The following is a 15202-nucleotide window of genomic DNA, read 5'->3' as shown; positions in this document are numbered from 1 at the left end:
GGCAGAAATGCACAAAGATGCTTAGGGAACAATTTACTAATGCCTGACCTCCAACCATGCAACTAGCTGAAATGAAGATCCCAGGCTTCGGCAGTATCCGTCACAGTGTCGGAGTACAATATGCCTGGAGCGAGGGAGACGCACATGCATTTATTAGGCGGTCGTTGCTTTTGATCGTCATGAGTTTCATGCCCCTGTGACGGTCCGAATCGTAATCAGCCTTGCCGACGGAAGATGCTGAACCTGTCTACGTTGTCGTCCAACAGTCCTCTCGGGCTGACGAAGATGGCAGTGCAGGCAACGCCGCCCTTCTGAGCCCAACTGCTTCCCCGCTGCAGCGAAGCAATGCTCGTGTCCGTTTTGAAGTCACTGTCCGATGTGCAGGCGTGGGGACGACGGCCAGGACTGGCAGGACTGGTGTGCTAATTAGTGGCGTGCTGCAGAGTGACGTGGGTTCCTTAGAGGCTGCTAGGCCAAGTTCTCAGCTCGACTTTGCTACCCAAAGCCCCAGAGCCAAAGCCTGGTGACCCTGTTGACCCTTCTTTTTTAAGTGAGCGTATTTCTATTGCTTTGCTCACCTCTTCTTCTCTGCCACTTCCTGCAGCTGTCGTCGTTGTGCACTTGCTTGTTTCCGTCTTGCATTTAGCGATTCCTGCCTCGCATTATACTGCCTTGGTGACCAGTCCCGCTGGTCAACCCCGCCTTTTCGCTGCAAACGACGCTCAGCAACATCCTCGTGATCAGTCGATAAGAAACAACAAGATATCCGTGGCCGTGATGGGGAGCCGTCGCTACGTCGACGATGTCTCGATCGACAGATACGAGGACCGTCGTGATTACTCCTCCAGAGGTGGTCGCAGGGTCTACGATGATCGTTTTACTGAAGAGGAGGTGGATTTCCGTCGTGGAACCCCAGTACGTGAACGTGAACGTGAACGAGAACGAGATGTACGAGAAGTCCTCGTCCGAGACGACGTCCGAGAGAGACCTGGAAATACTCCCGCCTTCCTACGAGAGGACTACGGTAGGACTACTGCTGGCCCAGTGGTCTTACGAGCACGAGAACGGGAAGAGTTTGACTTCATTCCCACTCGACCTCGTCGACGATCACCTTCCCCAGAGCCGGAAAGAAAGGTCGAGAAGGAACAAATCATCATCAGGGAAAGAGCAGAATCAGAATCCAGACCTCCGCCTCGATTCAGAGAGAAAGATCGGGAGGTAGAGCGGGAAGAAATCATCATCCGGCGGGATGAGAGAGATACAGACAGGAGACCACCTCCTCCACCATCTGCCCCGCGCGAACGGGAGAGGGAGGAAATCATCATTCGTAGGGACGAGAGAGACCGTGATGTCCGCCCTCCGCCGCCGAGAGACTCCAGGGAGGAGATCATCATTCGCCGTGACGAAGACGACCGTCGCTCGCGCTACGACGTGGACTTTGACGACACACTCTCCAGGAGGAGCGATTACGTCAGACGACCGGCGAGAGAGGCTGAGCGAGACGAGATTATTATTCGACGATCGGAACAGAATCTGGACCCTAGTCGATATGATGATTATGGCTTGACTCGTCCCAAATCACATGAGCGAGCCAGGTCACGAGTACGACGTTCCAGTAGCTCTGGGTCTAATCAGGAGATCATCATTAGACAGGAGGAGCGTGACGGTCGCAACCGTGAGCGACAAGAAATCATCATTCGCAAGAACTCACGCTCTAGGTCGCCTAGCCCCTCTGTTGTTTCGGCTCCGCAAGCACCACCAGAGCCACAGGTCATCAATGCTCCTACCATCCACCAAGAGGTTATTACTCACCATCGCCATATTGACCACGGCTTCGAGGTTGCCATCCCGTCTCGGCCACGCCCAATTACTCGGCCCCCATCGCCACCAAGCCCACCGCTGTCTCCTCCGCACCCTCGCGCACACTCCGAGGAGAGGATCGAGATTAGTCGAACTCAGACCAGAAATGGGCGCACGGAAAATGAGAATATTGTCATCGATCGCAACGAAGGGGCCAGAAGCGTGGGTCCCTACACGCCGCCTCCTCCAGGACGAGATTATTACGACGCTCCAGTTCCCCGACGCGAAGGCTATCGTGAATATGATCGAGATGTGCAGGAAGAGGCAGACTATTACAATAGCCGAGCCATGGAGCGTGCCTACGTTGGGGAGGCATATCGTGGCGCCACGAGAGACTGGGCGATAGTCGACGTTCCTCCTGGCACTAATCGCGTCCGCATGAATGGAGCTGGTGGCGGAGCTCAAGAAATTACCTGGCAAAGATACAATGGTGTTCGGAGGAGCAAGTTTATGCCAGACGGAGAGGAAGGGTATGGGGAGATCGGTAGACCTGCCCCCCTGCCGGCACCAGCGCCATTACCCGTCCCACCACCAGTTCCAGCGTCGAATGGGGACATTGGACGCCGATATGGTAGAATGCCAGACGCCAAAGAAGGGTTATGGACCGAGATCACCAAAGATCTCGTCGTCAAGGAGGCTATCCAAGAGATGGGCTATGAATTCGAGGAGACGGACGATTTCTACTACATCATTGCCTACCTGCGATATGTGAGTAGATCCGGGACGTGATTTCTGTACTAGGAGAGCGTGCTGACAATGAATTAGGAAGATGTTGCCCGCCTTGTCGGGCTATCAGAGGACATTCGTAAGGATCGCAAAAAGCGCATCAAGGAAATGGCCTGGGAAAATCGAGTCTTGCCACCACCAGTGGTGGAAGAACCTCATCGTCCCTTGATGCTTGAACCACCTCCACCCCATCGCCCACGCCAAGAATGGGATCGAGAAGAGGAACGCTATATTGAGCGCGAAGTTGTGTATCGAGGTGGACGACCTCCCCCGCCGCCGGGCTGGGTCAGACGTTGATCGTCTATTGATGCAACAGATACTTGTGTTTGTGTGTATCGACGGATCGTTGCACCTTTGGCACTCAGCGAAGAGCTACGTGAGTCTCCGGATATGTGTTTCCCCAGCGAGATGGACTTGTCAACCACTGCCCCCAGGAAGAGTCAAGATTCCCGCACATACAGGTCAAGTACCTGCAAGCACCGTTATGTCGAGAGCGACACGACATTCAAAGGGCATAGCGAAGGGAGACAAAAGCAGAATGTTATGAAGGCATATATTTGACCACGAAACGAAAATCCTTTATTTTTGGCTGCTTTCAACGACGAGACGACTATCACACTGGAAAAGAACTTACGAAGGACGAATAAATGACTGACACTTTGTTGGTACAGCTCGAGTTTTAGCTGTCCCTCCGAAAACTACGAACTTTGTTCTGGAAATGTTCTGATCAATCTGGGATTTCATTTATTTCAGCAAGCGAGGACTTTTAGGACAACTGATTGAATTGACTAAGCCTAACCTTTTCTTTTTCATTTCAACGAAATTTCAGGACGACATGAGGAACGGCCTTTTTTTATTTTATTTTTTTTATTTTTTTGACTATCAAGATAGAGTGAATGGTGAGAGATATGTACAAGGACTCCTTGACCAAGTACTTGAGAAGTCAAATATGTCTGGTACGAAGTAGACTTGATGATACGGACATAGTGGAAAGAAGAATTCTACGTGGTATCAAATGCTGCCGTTGTTCCCTTAGCACCACCCTCTACTCCGTCCCTTGGTGTATTTGCAGCCCGGACTTTACGCTGTGTGTACATACCTCTGTACATACACAACTTTCCATACGGCGTCGAAGCGTACATGGAGGAGGACATGGGCTGGTCCTGGAGGAGTGGACAAATCCGTAAACACTCACTAAACGAGTGTGAAGTATTTCGATCCGAACTCGTTCTGTAGATAGGTAGGTCTTCATCCCACCGAGACTTGTACTTGTTTATTTCTTCCATACTGGAATAGATACTGTGAAAGGGAAAACTCCTTTGGAAAAACAAAGCCCGCCTTTGGTTTCCACCCATCCCATGTCTCTTTTGATGTCATCTTATTCTTCTTCTTATGTTGAGTTTTGTTTCTTATTCATAGTCATAGAGAAGAGAGGAGACAATAAGAAGGACAAAGAGGTGTCGGAGAGAGAGGGCGAGGGTCCGAAAACAATTATGGACAGAAAATCATTCATCGACTTGATCGACTCCGAGCAAGACGAGCACTTCAAACTACTCCAGGCCTTCGTTCGGGCTCCATCTACCAACCCACCCGGGGACACACTAGACGCGGCCAACGTTCTCAGGGAGTCCTTGGAACGTCAGGGTGTGCCGGTCGGCGTGATCGCACCGCAAGGGGCATCGAAACCGAACCTGGTCGAGGACTTTGCTTGTGGGGAGGACGATGACGGCGACAGCAGCGGCAACGGCGGTGGCAAGAAAGTCGTGATGAATGGACACATCGACGTGTTCCCAGTCGACGAGTCGAGAGGGGGTGAGTGGAAACACGGTCGGGGCCCTTGGTCGGGTCACAACGACGGCAAGTTACATCTGGGGAAGGGGCGGGGTGGACATGAAGGCCGGAACGGCGGCGAGTGCGATTGCATTTGATTGCGTGAGATTATTTTTTTTTGGTTGTTGTTTTCTTTTTTCAAAGAGTCTGGAAAGAACACCATTCCGCCACTCGATCCTGATCGTCATGACGCTGACAAAACGTCATCTCTGGTGTCGCCCACTCAGTTGTAACGTCATCGTCGACATCTCAAGTTACCTCGTTCCTCGGTCGCGTTGACTCTGGTCTCTGATGAAGAGGCCGGAGGAAGATTGGGAAGTCGTTGGCTTCTCGGGAACGATGGGGACCGCGACCGGTGGGAAGGGGGACGTCATGATCGACGCGGAACCGGGAGGTCTACCGTCGGGGAGGTTCGGCGAAAAGGGCACGCTCCGCGTGACCTTCACCGTCACGACAAAGGGACTGCGCACGGGGCGTACACGCACGTCAGCGAAGGGGGCGAACCGGGTGGCTTCGAGGCTCGTCGACCCGGCCGGTCAAGATCGAGGAGGACGTCCACCCGGACCTGGACAGGTCGATCGTCGACCACATGGGCCCGGCCGGAGGTGAGGGGCCGCGGTTGGACGAGATCACGGGCAAAGGGGCCAGCGAGGACATGCTCCGCCCGACCGTCAACGTGGGCGTCATGCGGGGAGGAGGGATCAAGGTCAACATGATCCCGGACCGGTGCGCGGTCGAGGTGGACGTCAGGTTGCCCCATCGGCCTGACCGAGGAGGTCGTCCTGCGGTACGTCGATGGCGTGCTCGACCGTCGGGGGTTCAAGGACCAAGCAAGAGGCGTCAAGGTGGAATACGCGGTCCAAGAGGCCGCGAGCAACCCGTCCAGTCATGGCGCTGTCGACCACGAGATGATCGCGAGGCTGGCCGGGGCCGGGGAAGAGGTGACGGGCCGGGAATCCCTGGCCGTCCCTGGCCTCGGTGCCACGGACGCCAAGTTCTGGAGGTCCCACGGCGTGCCCGCCTTCGTGTACGGTGTCGGCCCTCGGACCATGGCCGCCGCCGTGGATGACCGAGTCGGCGTGGACGAGTTTGTCAGCGTGGTCAAGGTACATGCTGCCGCCGTGTGGGATTATCTAGGTGGCGCCCAGTAGTGGTATCGGAAGCAAACTAGAAAACGCGGAATATTGAGAAGGTATACCGGCGCATGTAAAAGAGAAGCTCCATTGAATTTTATCGAGCTAGGAGGGATGAGAAATGGTAAAGTTTTGATCAAAAGTTTTTCCTCGTACTGTATAGCCAAAGCCGGGGGATCTGATGCACCGACACCTTTTTGAGTCCCGTGAATCGTAGACCCTAACAAGGTGGATGATTTCTTTTTCCCCGAGCAGAAAAACGCCAGATGATATGCAAAGTTTTGTACTCCGTACATGGTGACAAGATCTGAACTACATAGAAAGCGAAATTGCAGGTTGGATTGGAAGGGGCAGTGCCGGACCCGTCATCGTTCATTCTCCTCGACCGCAACATCCGAATAATCCTCGTCGTCGTCCTTCTTGTACAGGAAAAACTGTACAAAGATGGCCATGTCCAGCAACAACGTGCCCAGACTGCCGGCGATCCAGCTCGCGTTCACCGCAATGTACCGAAGGTACAGTGACTTTTCCTCGCCCGGTGCACAGTGGCCAGGTCTGGCGCACACGGGTGCGTACGCAAAGATGGACATGTCGTACGTGAGGTTTCCGAGACAAGCAAAGAGGAAAAAGAGCAGCGAGACGCCCTCGGTGCTTTTGCGTCTGTAGTTGAGAAGGAGTTGTGGCACTCTGGATCCGAGGTAGAGCACGGCGCAGAGGTATCCAAAGACCTGGCCCAGGGTGTCGAACTCGAGCTTGGCCGGTCCTTCGTCCTTGACGTGGCGGTGGCGGTGGGACCCGTGGTTGCCGATCCACCACCCCAAAACGCCGGCGGCGCACACGAGGAGGATGGCAAAAACGTTGAAGACGGCCGTCTGGAGAGGGCTGGAGGGCTTCAGGGCACCCGCCGGGGTGGGAGGGTCGGAAGGCTTGGGAGGGTCGATGAGTGGGACGACGGGCGACAGGTGGCGTCCGTCGACGGAAGAGTGTCGGTGCTGGTGCTGCACCTGCGGCCTCAGAGCAGAGATCCCGTCCTCGTCCCGGGACGGAGGTTGTGTGACTGAGCCGCTGTGCAACAGGGGCCGGGTCTCGGCGTCGTGGCCGCCGTTCGACGCGGCGTCTTTGACGACTTCGTCGCTCAGGGTGAAACCGCGGTAGTAGAAACACTGACACAGCAGGACGATGTCGGCCAGGGTGTAGTAGACGGCCAGGATGATCATGGTGGGGAGGACGCCTTGGAGGATGGCGCCAAGGATGTTGAAGATGTCGCCGGCCAGCCAGACGACGATGAAGACGATCGATAACCCATCGGCCGAACCTCTCCGAAAGTTTTCGATGATCTGAGGGGAAAAGACGACGACCCAGCACGCGATCGAGATGGAACCACAGATGCCCGAAAGAGCTTCGATGTCGAGCGAGGTGCCCTGCTGCGGAGGAAACATGTTTGAGAGATCTGCCTCTTCGCCTCTACTCGGTGAGTGTCTAGGATCTTTGGAAATGATAAAGACTCAAAGAGCCACCAAAACAAAAGAATACAAAGTAGCACGAAAAAAAGACCACAAGTGAAAAGGTCTTTTTGAGGGGACGTTCTGTGTGTGAATCCAATATTACGACGTAGAGAGTGGAAATGACAGATGAGGCTTGGAAAAAGTCCTCGACACACGTGATGAGCCACAAATCCGGGAAATGGCAAAAAGTCCGGGGAAGTTGAAGCCCAAATCTTGCCGAGTTTGGGTACCTGCGCCGGTTAGTGTCATGCATTATGTATGTAATTCAGTTGGGCACAGTTGAAGTCGAGCAAGATAGAATGTCTATCCTCTGTAACGTTTCCGGTCACGCGACATACACACAGGGTCTGATTTCTTCTGCACGAGACTGCAATACAGGTGAGGTCGTCTCATCGCTGATATATATACTCTATTGGTATGCCCTTCATAAATCTGCAAACGCTCAAGCCCATGTGCCCTTTTACCATCCACCGCTAGATCATTACTTCCTCTTTCCAGCGCAATTAAACAAGGCCAGGAATCCTGCCGCGGCCCCATTGTTATTCGCATGAGGCTGTGGCGCTGATTTCTTCACCATTTCCTCCTTCTCATTAAAGTCGATGGTGCTCAAGTCGTTTTTGTTCTCTTCAAGCCATTGCATGTCCTGACGTACGTCGATTCCCAAGCCTGCTCCTGCACTCGTTCCGGGTCTTTGTAACCACCGCTTCAAATCATCCGTGGTCGTCTCGCTAGCCTTGTTGGCTTGCATCTTGTTCCACGTGGTAAAAAGATGATCTATGCAATACGTGAGCCATTGTCTTGGTCATTGTTGAGCCTCGTTTTTTCGAAAACTTACCATATTCAGCAACTACTTTTCGCAGTTCCCTCAGTATGCGCATCTTTTGAGACGTTTTATCGCCAGAGTTATCTGCGGTGTCGGGGTCTTCTAACTTGGACAGCTCCTTCTCTAATTGTGAGATCTCCTCTTGCAAGCACTGCAAAAGTTTGACATGGACATTGTCGAAGCGTCTGAACACCAGCGTATTCTTCTCCGTCATGAATGATGCTGTTTCAGACTGTTCCGTTGCACGCGCGGTTGGAGTACTCGGCAAGAAGGGTTCACTGGGCAAAGCTGGCGTCGAGTTTTGCGACGCGTTATTGTCCCGAGTAGGCGGCCGTCGGGCTTCCGGCGGTAATTGTGGTAGCGGGGTGGTAGGTGCTGGACTCGGCATTTGGGAATCATACATGGCAGACCGTGTTGTTGCGCGTGAGTCGGTTGATTTCCTTGGCTTACGCAGGGATGGAGGCTTTGACCGGATCTCTGCATCATCTGAACTGGAGTTGGCTTGAGATCGGAGCGAGATGTTCGAGGGGTGAGAGTGTAAAGCACGCTGACGACGTTCGGAAGCGGTGGACTTCATGGGCTGGAGTTTCGGCACACTTTCAGGCGGTTGTGGAGGAGGTGGTAGATCAGATGGTATCAGTCTCGGTGATGGATGAGCCTGGGACAGGGGCGTCGAGGGAGCTGTGGTGGGCATGGTAGGGCCCAACCGTGGAGAGTCTTGGGGCGTTTGAGGCAGGCTCGCTGCGAAGGGTGGTCGTGCGATTGGCACTGGCTTACGGTTGTATTTTGACGTTGGCGGGAGCACTGTAGGCTTTCGGCCTGACGCTGTAGATGGCCTTGTCCCTGTCTGCTCGTCACGTTGCTCTTGATAGGCAAACGGGCGTTCTTCGACCACACTCGCCCTCTCCTCGGTACTCCGTGCGCTCGTCACGTCGCCCACCGGCGTTTCTCTGCCCACGGAAATCTTCTCTTCAGTCGACCTCGACCCGAGGGACGTCTTCCGGCGATGATGGCCTCCTGCATCGCTTTGAGCTTGGTACACCAGGTTTGAAAGAGTGGGCAGTGGCTCGACATTGTCACTAGGACTTTGTGATCGGGACTCGGAGGCTATACTCTCAGGAGCGAGTGAGCTTTTGGAGTAGTTGTGGGATACCGGTGGTCGTGGTTTCGGCGAGGTGGTTTGCGATTGACTTGGGAATAGAGAGAATGAGGCGGAGGGCGTAAAGGGCAACACTTCTTTCTCCGCCGAGGGTGACGGCGGTTTGTACTGCGCACCATCTAATACCGGGATCCAGTTGGGATCATGTATGTCTGGGCCTGGTTCAGGATTGAAATAGGAGCGTCTGCCCGTGGGCAATTCCACGGGTGCTATGACAGTCGCCATCCTCGTTCGCAGTTCGCTCTTTGCGATATTGGTGGGAGGTGAACCTTGGCCGAAGAGGTATGCCAGCGGGTTGATCACGCAGGGAGACAGGCAAACATGGAAACCTGGGGATCGCGTGCAATGAAGGTGCGCATCGGTAATGGTGTCTCCTCGCTCACCTTGGTTGGTTACGTTGACGAAGAAGAGCCAGAGTCACCCAACTTGCTAGGCGAGGGAAGAGAAATCTCCCATCCACGGCCCATCGGCCTGAGAGGCATGCGGAAGTGTTGTGACACCATACCGGTTTGGCCATGGCTCAAGGTCAAGGAGTGCGAAGGGACCCATGTCGACGGCACCAAGCGCAACGCCACGGGGGCGGAAACAGAGAAGTAGTCAGGTACCCAGAGACGATCATTCTGCATCTAAGCCCTGCTAACCCAGTTGGGCATCATACACGGGAACGGCGTGCGAGATGAGGCCTAGAAAGATCAAGGGCCAAAGCTCACCGTTGATAAACACGGTCTATGTGGGAGTTATTCTTGATAGCGCAGCGAGAGGACCCGAGAAGAGAGAACCGCATTCAGGGAACTCGTATGATCCTGCAAGTGTGTGCGCGTACGTGTACCGTATTACTCCGTACTCTGACGCTGGTGATACCAACCCTAATAAAGAGGGAGAAGACACCATCGGCGGCCTTGTTTACAGAGCATACCATTGCACAAACTCCTGGTGGAATTGCTGCTCAGGAATAAAATCTACTGCAGGTTCAACTTCCCGGCTGGTTCTTTGTTGTGCATGTCATCGTCATCTCTATGAACATCACGAAATGTCTGTCATATGTCAAAATTCAAGCCCAAAAGCCTCATGATGGCACGTCCCAGATTGAGATTTGAAAGTTCAACTTTTACAACTTGAGACACTCAAACAAACGGGCCATTTTCTCATCCAGTCTTTTATTAGCTACTCAGTACTATACAGTATGACTCGGTATCAGCACCTACAGTACGGAGTAGGGGATCCAGTAAATTGACCCTGGTCCACGTCTAACAACAAAGCCCCCCGACTAGGCGTAATAGGTCTAGGCTTACAGGCTCTCTGGAGCTAAGTTAAAGTGAACCCGACTTCCAAGTCAGCGACCGCCTCACCCGGCGGCCTGTGCAGTACTAGGGGTTCTATTTAGCTCATTACACCCCGAAGAGCACATAATAAACAATAATGGCCAGTTACAGTGCCCATTGGCTCCAAGTACCGATATCGACCTCCTATTGTAGTTTAGCAATAAGAACTCGATAGGCTGGTGAGCCCAAGTTATTTCTTACTTTAAATATCATTAGACTAAGTCCCGCGTACGTCTCCGTTGCAAGGGCCCTAGGCTGCGTAGCGGCTTGCAATCTCTTGCAATCTCTGGTGCAAGTTCGAAGGATTTTTGCTATCAATATTGTTTAATTGCAAATAACTATTCGAAGGATTCGGCCGTGTATATGAATGTTTGCAAACTAATCTGCGTGTGCCTCAGCCCTGCTGTTCCAATACATAACAGGTATGTACCTAACTTGCAATCACAACAATACAGTACGCCATCTTCATACCGATGTCTGACAATCCTTGGATGTACTAACCAATACCCTGGCGCCTTGAAGAACAACCCATTCAAAAAGATTCCTGCTTCATCATTTGTTTTACCATTCCATTTCAAGGACCTACCTCGTCATCCATCCGTCTAAAAACCGAAAATGGGTATCCACAAAAGTCGTTTATATTGTCGTCAAACCAGGTGTCGTCTTGAACTCAGGCCTTAACCACCAAAAGCTGATGCCGGATCGACTGTTCCTAGCGAGGAGTGTCCGGTTACCGGTTACCACCTTTGAAACTCCCAAATCCAAAACACCCAGAGTTGCCCCTGGCAACATACGTGTAGGGCTGAAATACTGCGCGAACTGTTAAACCATTTTTCTGCTCTTGCGTCGCCTTGAACCGAATGCAACATGTCGCGAGGGACACAAATATACCTCACTCGAAAAGAGCAACCTTTACACTCAATCATCTCACCGCAGTGGCATCGAGGTAGAGATGCCAACGGCATTCTTATCTGGCCTGTCCTTGGTGGGTTTTGGCTCTGTCGCCCTCCGCAGACGTCGAGTTGCTGGCAGTGGTTTGCACAGAGTTTCGGCTGCTAGTCGAGGCATTCGACGAGTCTTGGTCGGGGTACAGTAGTTTCTCTATGGCAGCAACCTGCTTGCCGTAGCTCGTCCTGCGGAGCTCTGGAAGATTCTTCTTCATATCTGCAACGAGGGCAGCGAGTGCCTCGCCTTGAAGTCGGTCATATACTTTTTCTGTTCTTGTTAGGATCTCGGAAAGTCTTGCAAAGATAAAAAACCATTAACTTACGCAGAACATAATTACCATATTGGTCCCTCATGAGTTGCAGCACGGGTGTGGTCCCATATTCGTCTGGCGTGGTCAATGTGCGAAGAATCTGCTGCCGCTGGTCTTCATCGGCGAACTCTATACTCTTTTCCACAATGTTGCTCGCAAATTTGTGCTTCGAAAACATCAAAACTGACCGAAGGACTATATCTATGGCAAATCGCCGATCCTGAGGTTCTCCATTCTGGATGATATGCTGCACAACGTAATTGCCATAGTTGTCACTGATGAGTGGGATGATGTGCTCAAGCAGCTCGTCAAGAATGACTCTCTTGGCCTGTGGCGCGCAGTGCTCTAGCATTCGTTGTACCACCCGACATCCGTATTGGTGAGTCGACATTTTCGCCGTCTGGCCTTTGAAAGCATCGACGATGAACTGGATATGCTCGCCCGGGATGCGTTCTATGGCCTTTTGTATAACATGATTGCCGTTCTGATCCCTGACCACTTTAAGGACCTGCTGGTTAGGCCCGTCGAGTTCTTTCACCAGGGTCGCTTGCTGGTCCGTCAAGACATGCTCGAAAGCTTTCTGCACAACCCGGCACCCGTACATCTGCAGGGACAAATGCATCACATGGCCTCTCATCTGATTAGCCAGTACCTTTTTCTGGGATTGATTGCCATGCTCAAACATCTTCTGGATCACGTAGTTCCCAAAAACATCGGTCATCAACTGGAGCAAATTAGGCTGAATTTCTTTGAATATTTGCTCTTTCTCATCACTGTTGGCCGTCTCCAATTTCTGTTGGATGAACCGGGAGCCGTGTTGATCGCCACTGAACTCTACCACATAGGTGTAAATGTCCTTCAATTCGAACCGCTTATTGGTTTTGCTGTTCAAACGAAAGTCATCAAGCACTGCGCTTCGCGCTATTGGGTTCTGCTCCAAGTCACGGGTAGGAATTCGGGATGTTTGCGAAAAAGGGTGCATTACTGGATGTCCGGGCAACATGTACGAGTTTGTAACAGAGGTTAGGCGCATATGCTGCATGGAGCCGTGAGAATCGTAGTGGAACCCATTGCTGAGTTGCTGCTGTAACGAGCCTGGGGGGAACATTCTCTCGTCACAGGAATACTGGTCCGCGCCAGGGAGGTTCCGTTCCGTCGACGAGGAATCATAACCAGACGAGCGGCTAGAGACACCACTAGCCGGAGTGCTTCGAACTGACAGCGGGCCGGTTGGAGGGGTGCCTACTTGTGAGCTATGCGGACTGTGACTGTTGCTTCGGTACTCAGTGGCCATTGGTGAAAGAGTACCACGGCCAGCATAGGGTAGCCCGCCATAATGAGGGACAGCCTGAGGATTCAACCTGGAACCGACAAATCCATTCCCTGCAGCTATGGCGAGCTGTCGATCAACGTCACTGAGACCTCCGAAAGCTTGTAACGCGGCATGTACCGTCGTAGGCCGACCATCAGACTGATGTCGAGGAACACCCGCAGATGGACGCCGGCCAGGTGGCCCATCCATGACATTCTGCACTCTACTGAGATTCAGTGCTTGGAAGGATTGGAGGGCTTCCTGAATTTCTCGAGCTGTCGCTGTATAGGGATGTTCTGCTTGTCCATTGGGAAAGGTACGAGCAGTGCCTCCAAGTCGTGGTGAAATATTTCCATATCTTGAAGATGCCATAGTCAACTGTTCTGATGGACGGCTAGTCGCAAAACAAGTTGGAATCACGAACGGTAGAGCACTGACGGGGCTTGCTGAAGATCCAATGGGGCTTCGGTTGAGGTGGTGGTGGTCATGGTTGTCCAGGGATGCAAAAATGGCGTTGTTGTTGTAACTTGCGACGTTGGTATTTTGAAGTTGGGTAGCAAACGGGCTTCGGCTGAATGATGTCGTTCTGGTAGGAGACTGCATGAAACGAGAGCTCTCAGTGACGGCACGTCGGCTGTCACTGGGTCGGCGTCCTGGTAAAGGATCGTCTTCCACATCAGGCGCACTTCCCTCAAAGAGACTCGATCCTTCCACGTGTCCGTCATGTTCACCAGCCATGAAATTGAAACCCTGATGCCGTCTCTCTCCCGTGGGTGATAGTGGCTGTGTCCGTTGTCTAGATCTGTAGCCACTCCCGGTCGAGGTCGAATTCCAGGGTAGTCTTGACTGTACAGGCTCTTCATTGTTTAGTTCGGTTCCCATCGAAGCACTCGCTGTCCTGCTTGAGCCGAACCCTGAAGATGATCCTTGTTGAGCCGGAAATGCTAATCTAGAGTCAGCATATGACATAGTTGGGGCAATTTGTGCCTGCGTACGCGATGTTGCCTGCTCATCATCGTAGAGAGACGTCCCAGTCCCCCAGATACGACTTGAAACTCCCCAAGCGCTCTTTCCTCGGTCAAAATCAGTTCTCATAGCCGTTGGAGGTCTCGGAGAGGATGTTCGATCAGTGTTGGGAACGCGGCCGTTGCGAGACTAGATGTCAGATCTGTCAGCCTCAGAACCCGGCACATCTTTCAGAATAACTCACGGTCTCTAGGGAAGGACCGCTTTCCATGGTGAAGAAGAATACCGCTGCACAGAATGAATGGCAGAAGTTATAGGCAGATAATCAGAATATAAAATTGTTCAGTTACCCGGTGGTAACGTCAATACACAAACATGGACAAGGCCTGAGTGGGCCGAGGGAGGGAATAACGCTTTTATAGACTGATCAAGATGTTAGTGCTCCATATGTGGAAACTGTATAAACCCAAGTCCCCCGTCAGCGCCTGGAAGTTCCACTTACCAGTATTTTGAAGATATTTCAGGAGAAAAATGTACACCGGGGCCTGGTTATTAAAGAGGCAACCGCAGATACAAGGGGATAAGAAAGGAGAGTCGAGAAGATCAGAAAGAAGAAGGAATAATGAGGGCGAAGCAAGGTTCGGTAGAGTTATGTACCCCTTCGTTTGCCAGCAAAGCCGATGGTACACTTTTCAGCAGGCAGCCGCAGAGCGAATAGAAGGCATGACCCTAGACGGAAGTGGCTGCGGGCGGATGGCGACAGCGGGCGAAAGTAAGGACTGAGAAACATCTGCCAGCAGACATGCGCCTCGACCACGAAGTGCGCATGGAGCAAGGGATGAGAAAAGAATGGATGTCTGGGAAGGGTGGAATGCTGCGTGCGCCGGGTTTGTGCAAGGCGAGGCGCAAATCTGGCGGGCGGAGGTGGATCGTGGTGCGGTGAGGGAGAGTCTGGCAATCGTTCGAGTGGAGCCGGATGGGAGCACCATCAAATCGTGTTGAGAAGCTGGTTACACGAGAAGGACAAGACGAAGGGAGGGGGAAGGGTGGATGAATCGGTTCAACACCGAAGCCTAGATGATATATCAGAAAAAAAGACGTCGTGTAGGGAAAAAGACGATGATGATGCGCAGGCAGAAAGCCCATCAGCGTCAAACCCCAGATCGACCAGGCGAAGTGGGCTGCGGTGGAGATGAGAGCGAGATGCCCAAGAGGTGGACTTTTGGGCGTGAAAGGGCACTAGGCTTAGGCGGGTGAGGCATCTGAGGTCACTAGGGTCGTGAGGCTTCCATGGTTTGGTGGGTGGCT

General features: G+C 52.7%; 6 protein-coding genes across 6 annotated transcripts; 3 read left to right on the top strand and 3 right to left on the bottom strand.

Annotated features, from left to right (window-relative positions):
* The first annotated feature begins 564 nt into the window (after window positions 1-564).
* On the top strand, window positions 565-3618 carry PV06_00091 (uncharacterized protein). Its single transcript, XM_016400554.1, has 2 exons — window positions 565-2568; window positions 2626-3618. The coding sequence occupies exons 1-2, from the start codon at window positions 778-780 to the stop codon at window positions 2881-2883; spliced, it is 2049 nt and encodes a 682-aa protein (XP_016267607.1). The 5' UTR covers window positions 565-777; the 3' UTR covers window positions 2884-3618.
* A 461-nt stretch (window positions 3619-4079) lies between these two features.
* Window positions 4080-4514, top strand: PV06_00090 (uncharacterized protein; the record flags this gene model as incomplete). The annotated part of the gene is made up of 1 exon (XM_016400553.1): window positions 4080-4514. The coding sequence occupies one exon, from the start codon at window positions 4080-4082 to the stop codon at window positions 4512-4514; it is 435 nt and encodes a 144-aa protein (XP_016267606.1).
* Window positions 4515-4707: 193 nt separating this feature from the next.
* Window positions 4708-5567, top strand: PV06_00089 (uncharacterized protein; the record flags this gene model as incomplete). Its single annotated transcript, XM_016400552.1, has 3 exons — window positions 4708-4851; window positions 4907-5203; window positions 5262-5567. The coding sequence occupies 3 exons, from the start codon at window positions 4708-4710 to the stop codon at window positions 5565-5567; spliced, it is 747 nt and encodes a 248-aa protein (XP_016267605.1).
* A 48-nt stretch (window positions 5568-5615) lies between these two features.
* On the bottom strand, window positions 5616-7142 carry PV06_00088 (uncharacterized protein). The gene has a single exon (XM_016400551.1). The coding sequence runs from the start codon at window positions 6986-6988 to the stop codon at window positions 5915-5917; it is 1074 nt and encodes a 357-aa protein (XP_016267604.1). The 5' UTR covers window positions 6989-7142; the 3' UTR covers window positions 5616-5914.
* Window positions 7143-7382: 240 nt separating this feature from the next.
* Window positions 7383-9607, bottom strand: PV06_00087 (uncharacterized protein). The gene is made up of 2 exons (XM_016400550.1): window positions 7890-9607; window positions 7383-7828 (listed from the first exon to the last, which is right to left on the bottom strand). Exons 1-2 carry the CDS (start codon window positions 9259-9261, stop codon window positions 7536-7538), a joined length of 1665 nt encoding a protein of 554 aa, XP_016267603.1. The 5' UTR covers window positions 9262-9607; the 3' UTR covers window positions 7383-7535.
* A 1061-nt stretch (window positions 9608-10668) lies between these two features.
* PV06_00086 (uncharacterized protein) lies at window positions 10669-14983 on the bottom strand. Its single transcript, XM_016400549.1, has 5 exons — window positions 14397-14983; window positions 14139-14317; window positions 13924-14083; window positions 11629-13872; window positions 10669-11573 (listed from the first exon to the last, which is right to left on the bottom strand). Exons 2-5 carry the CDS (start codon window positions 14163-14165, stop codon window positions 11326-11328), a joined length of 2679 nt encoding a protein of 892 aa, XP_016267602.1. The 5' UTR covers window positions 14166-14317; window positions 14397-14983; the 3' UTR covers window positions 10669-11325.
* Between the last annotated feature and the right edge of the window lie 219 nt (window positions 14984-15202).

The sequence above is a fragment of the Exophiala oligosperma genome (assembly GCF_000835515.1).
Source record: "Exophiala oligosperma strain CBS 72588 unplaced genomic scaffold supercont1.1, whole genome shotgun sequence".
Taxonomy (NCBI): Eukaryota; Fungi; Ascomycota; class Eurotiomycetes; order Chaetothyriales; family Herpotrichiellaceae; genus Exophiala; species Exophiala oligosperma.
Note: the sequence above shows the minus strand (reverse complement) of the source record. Positions and strands in the feature narration are given on the sequence as shown.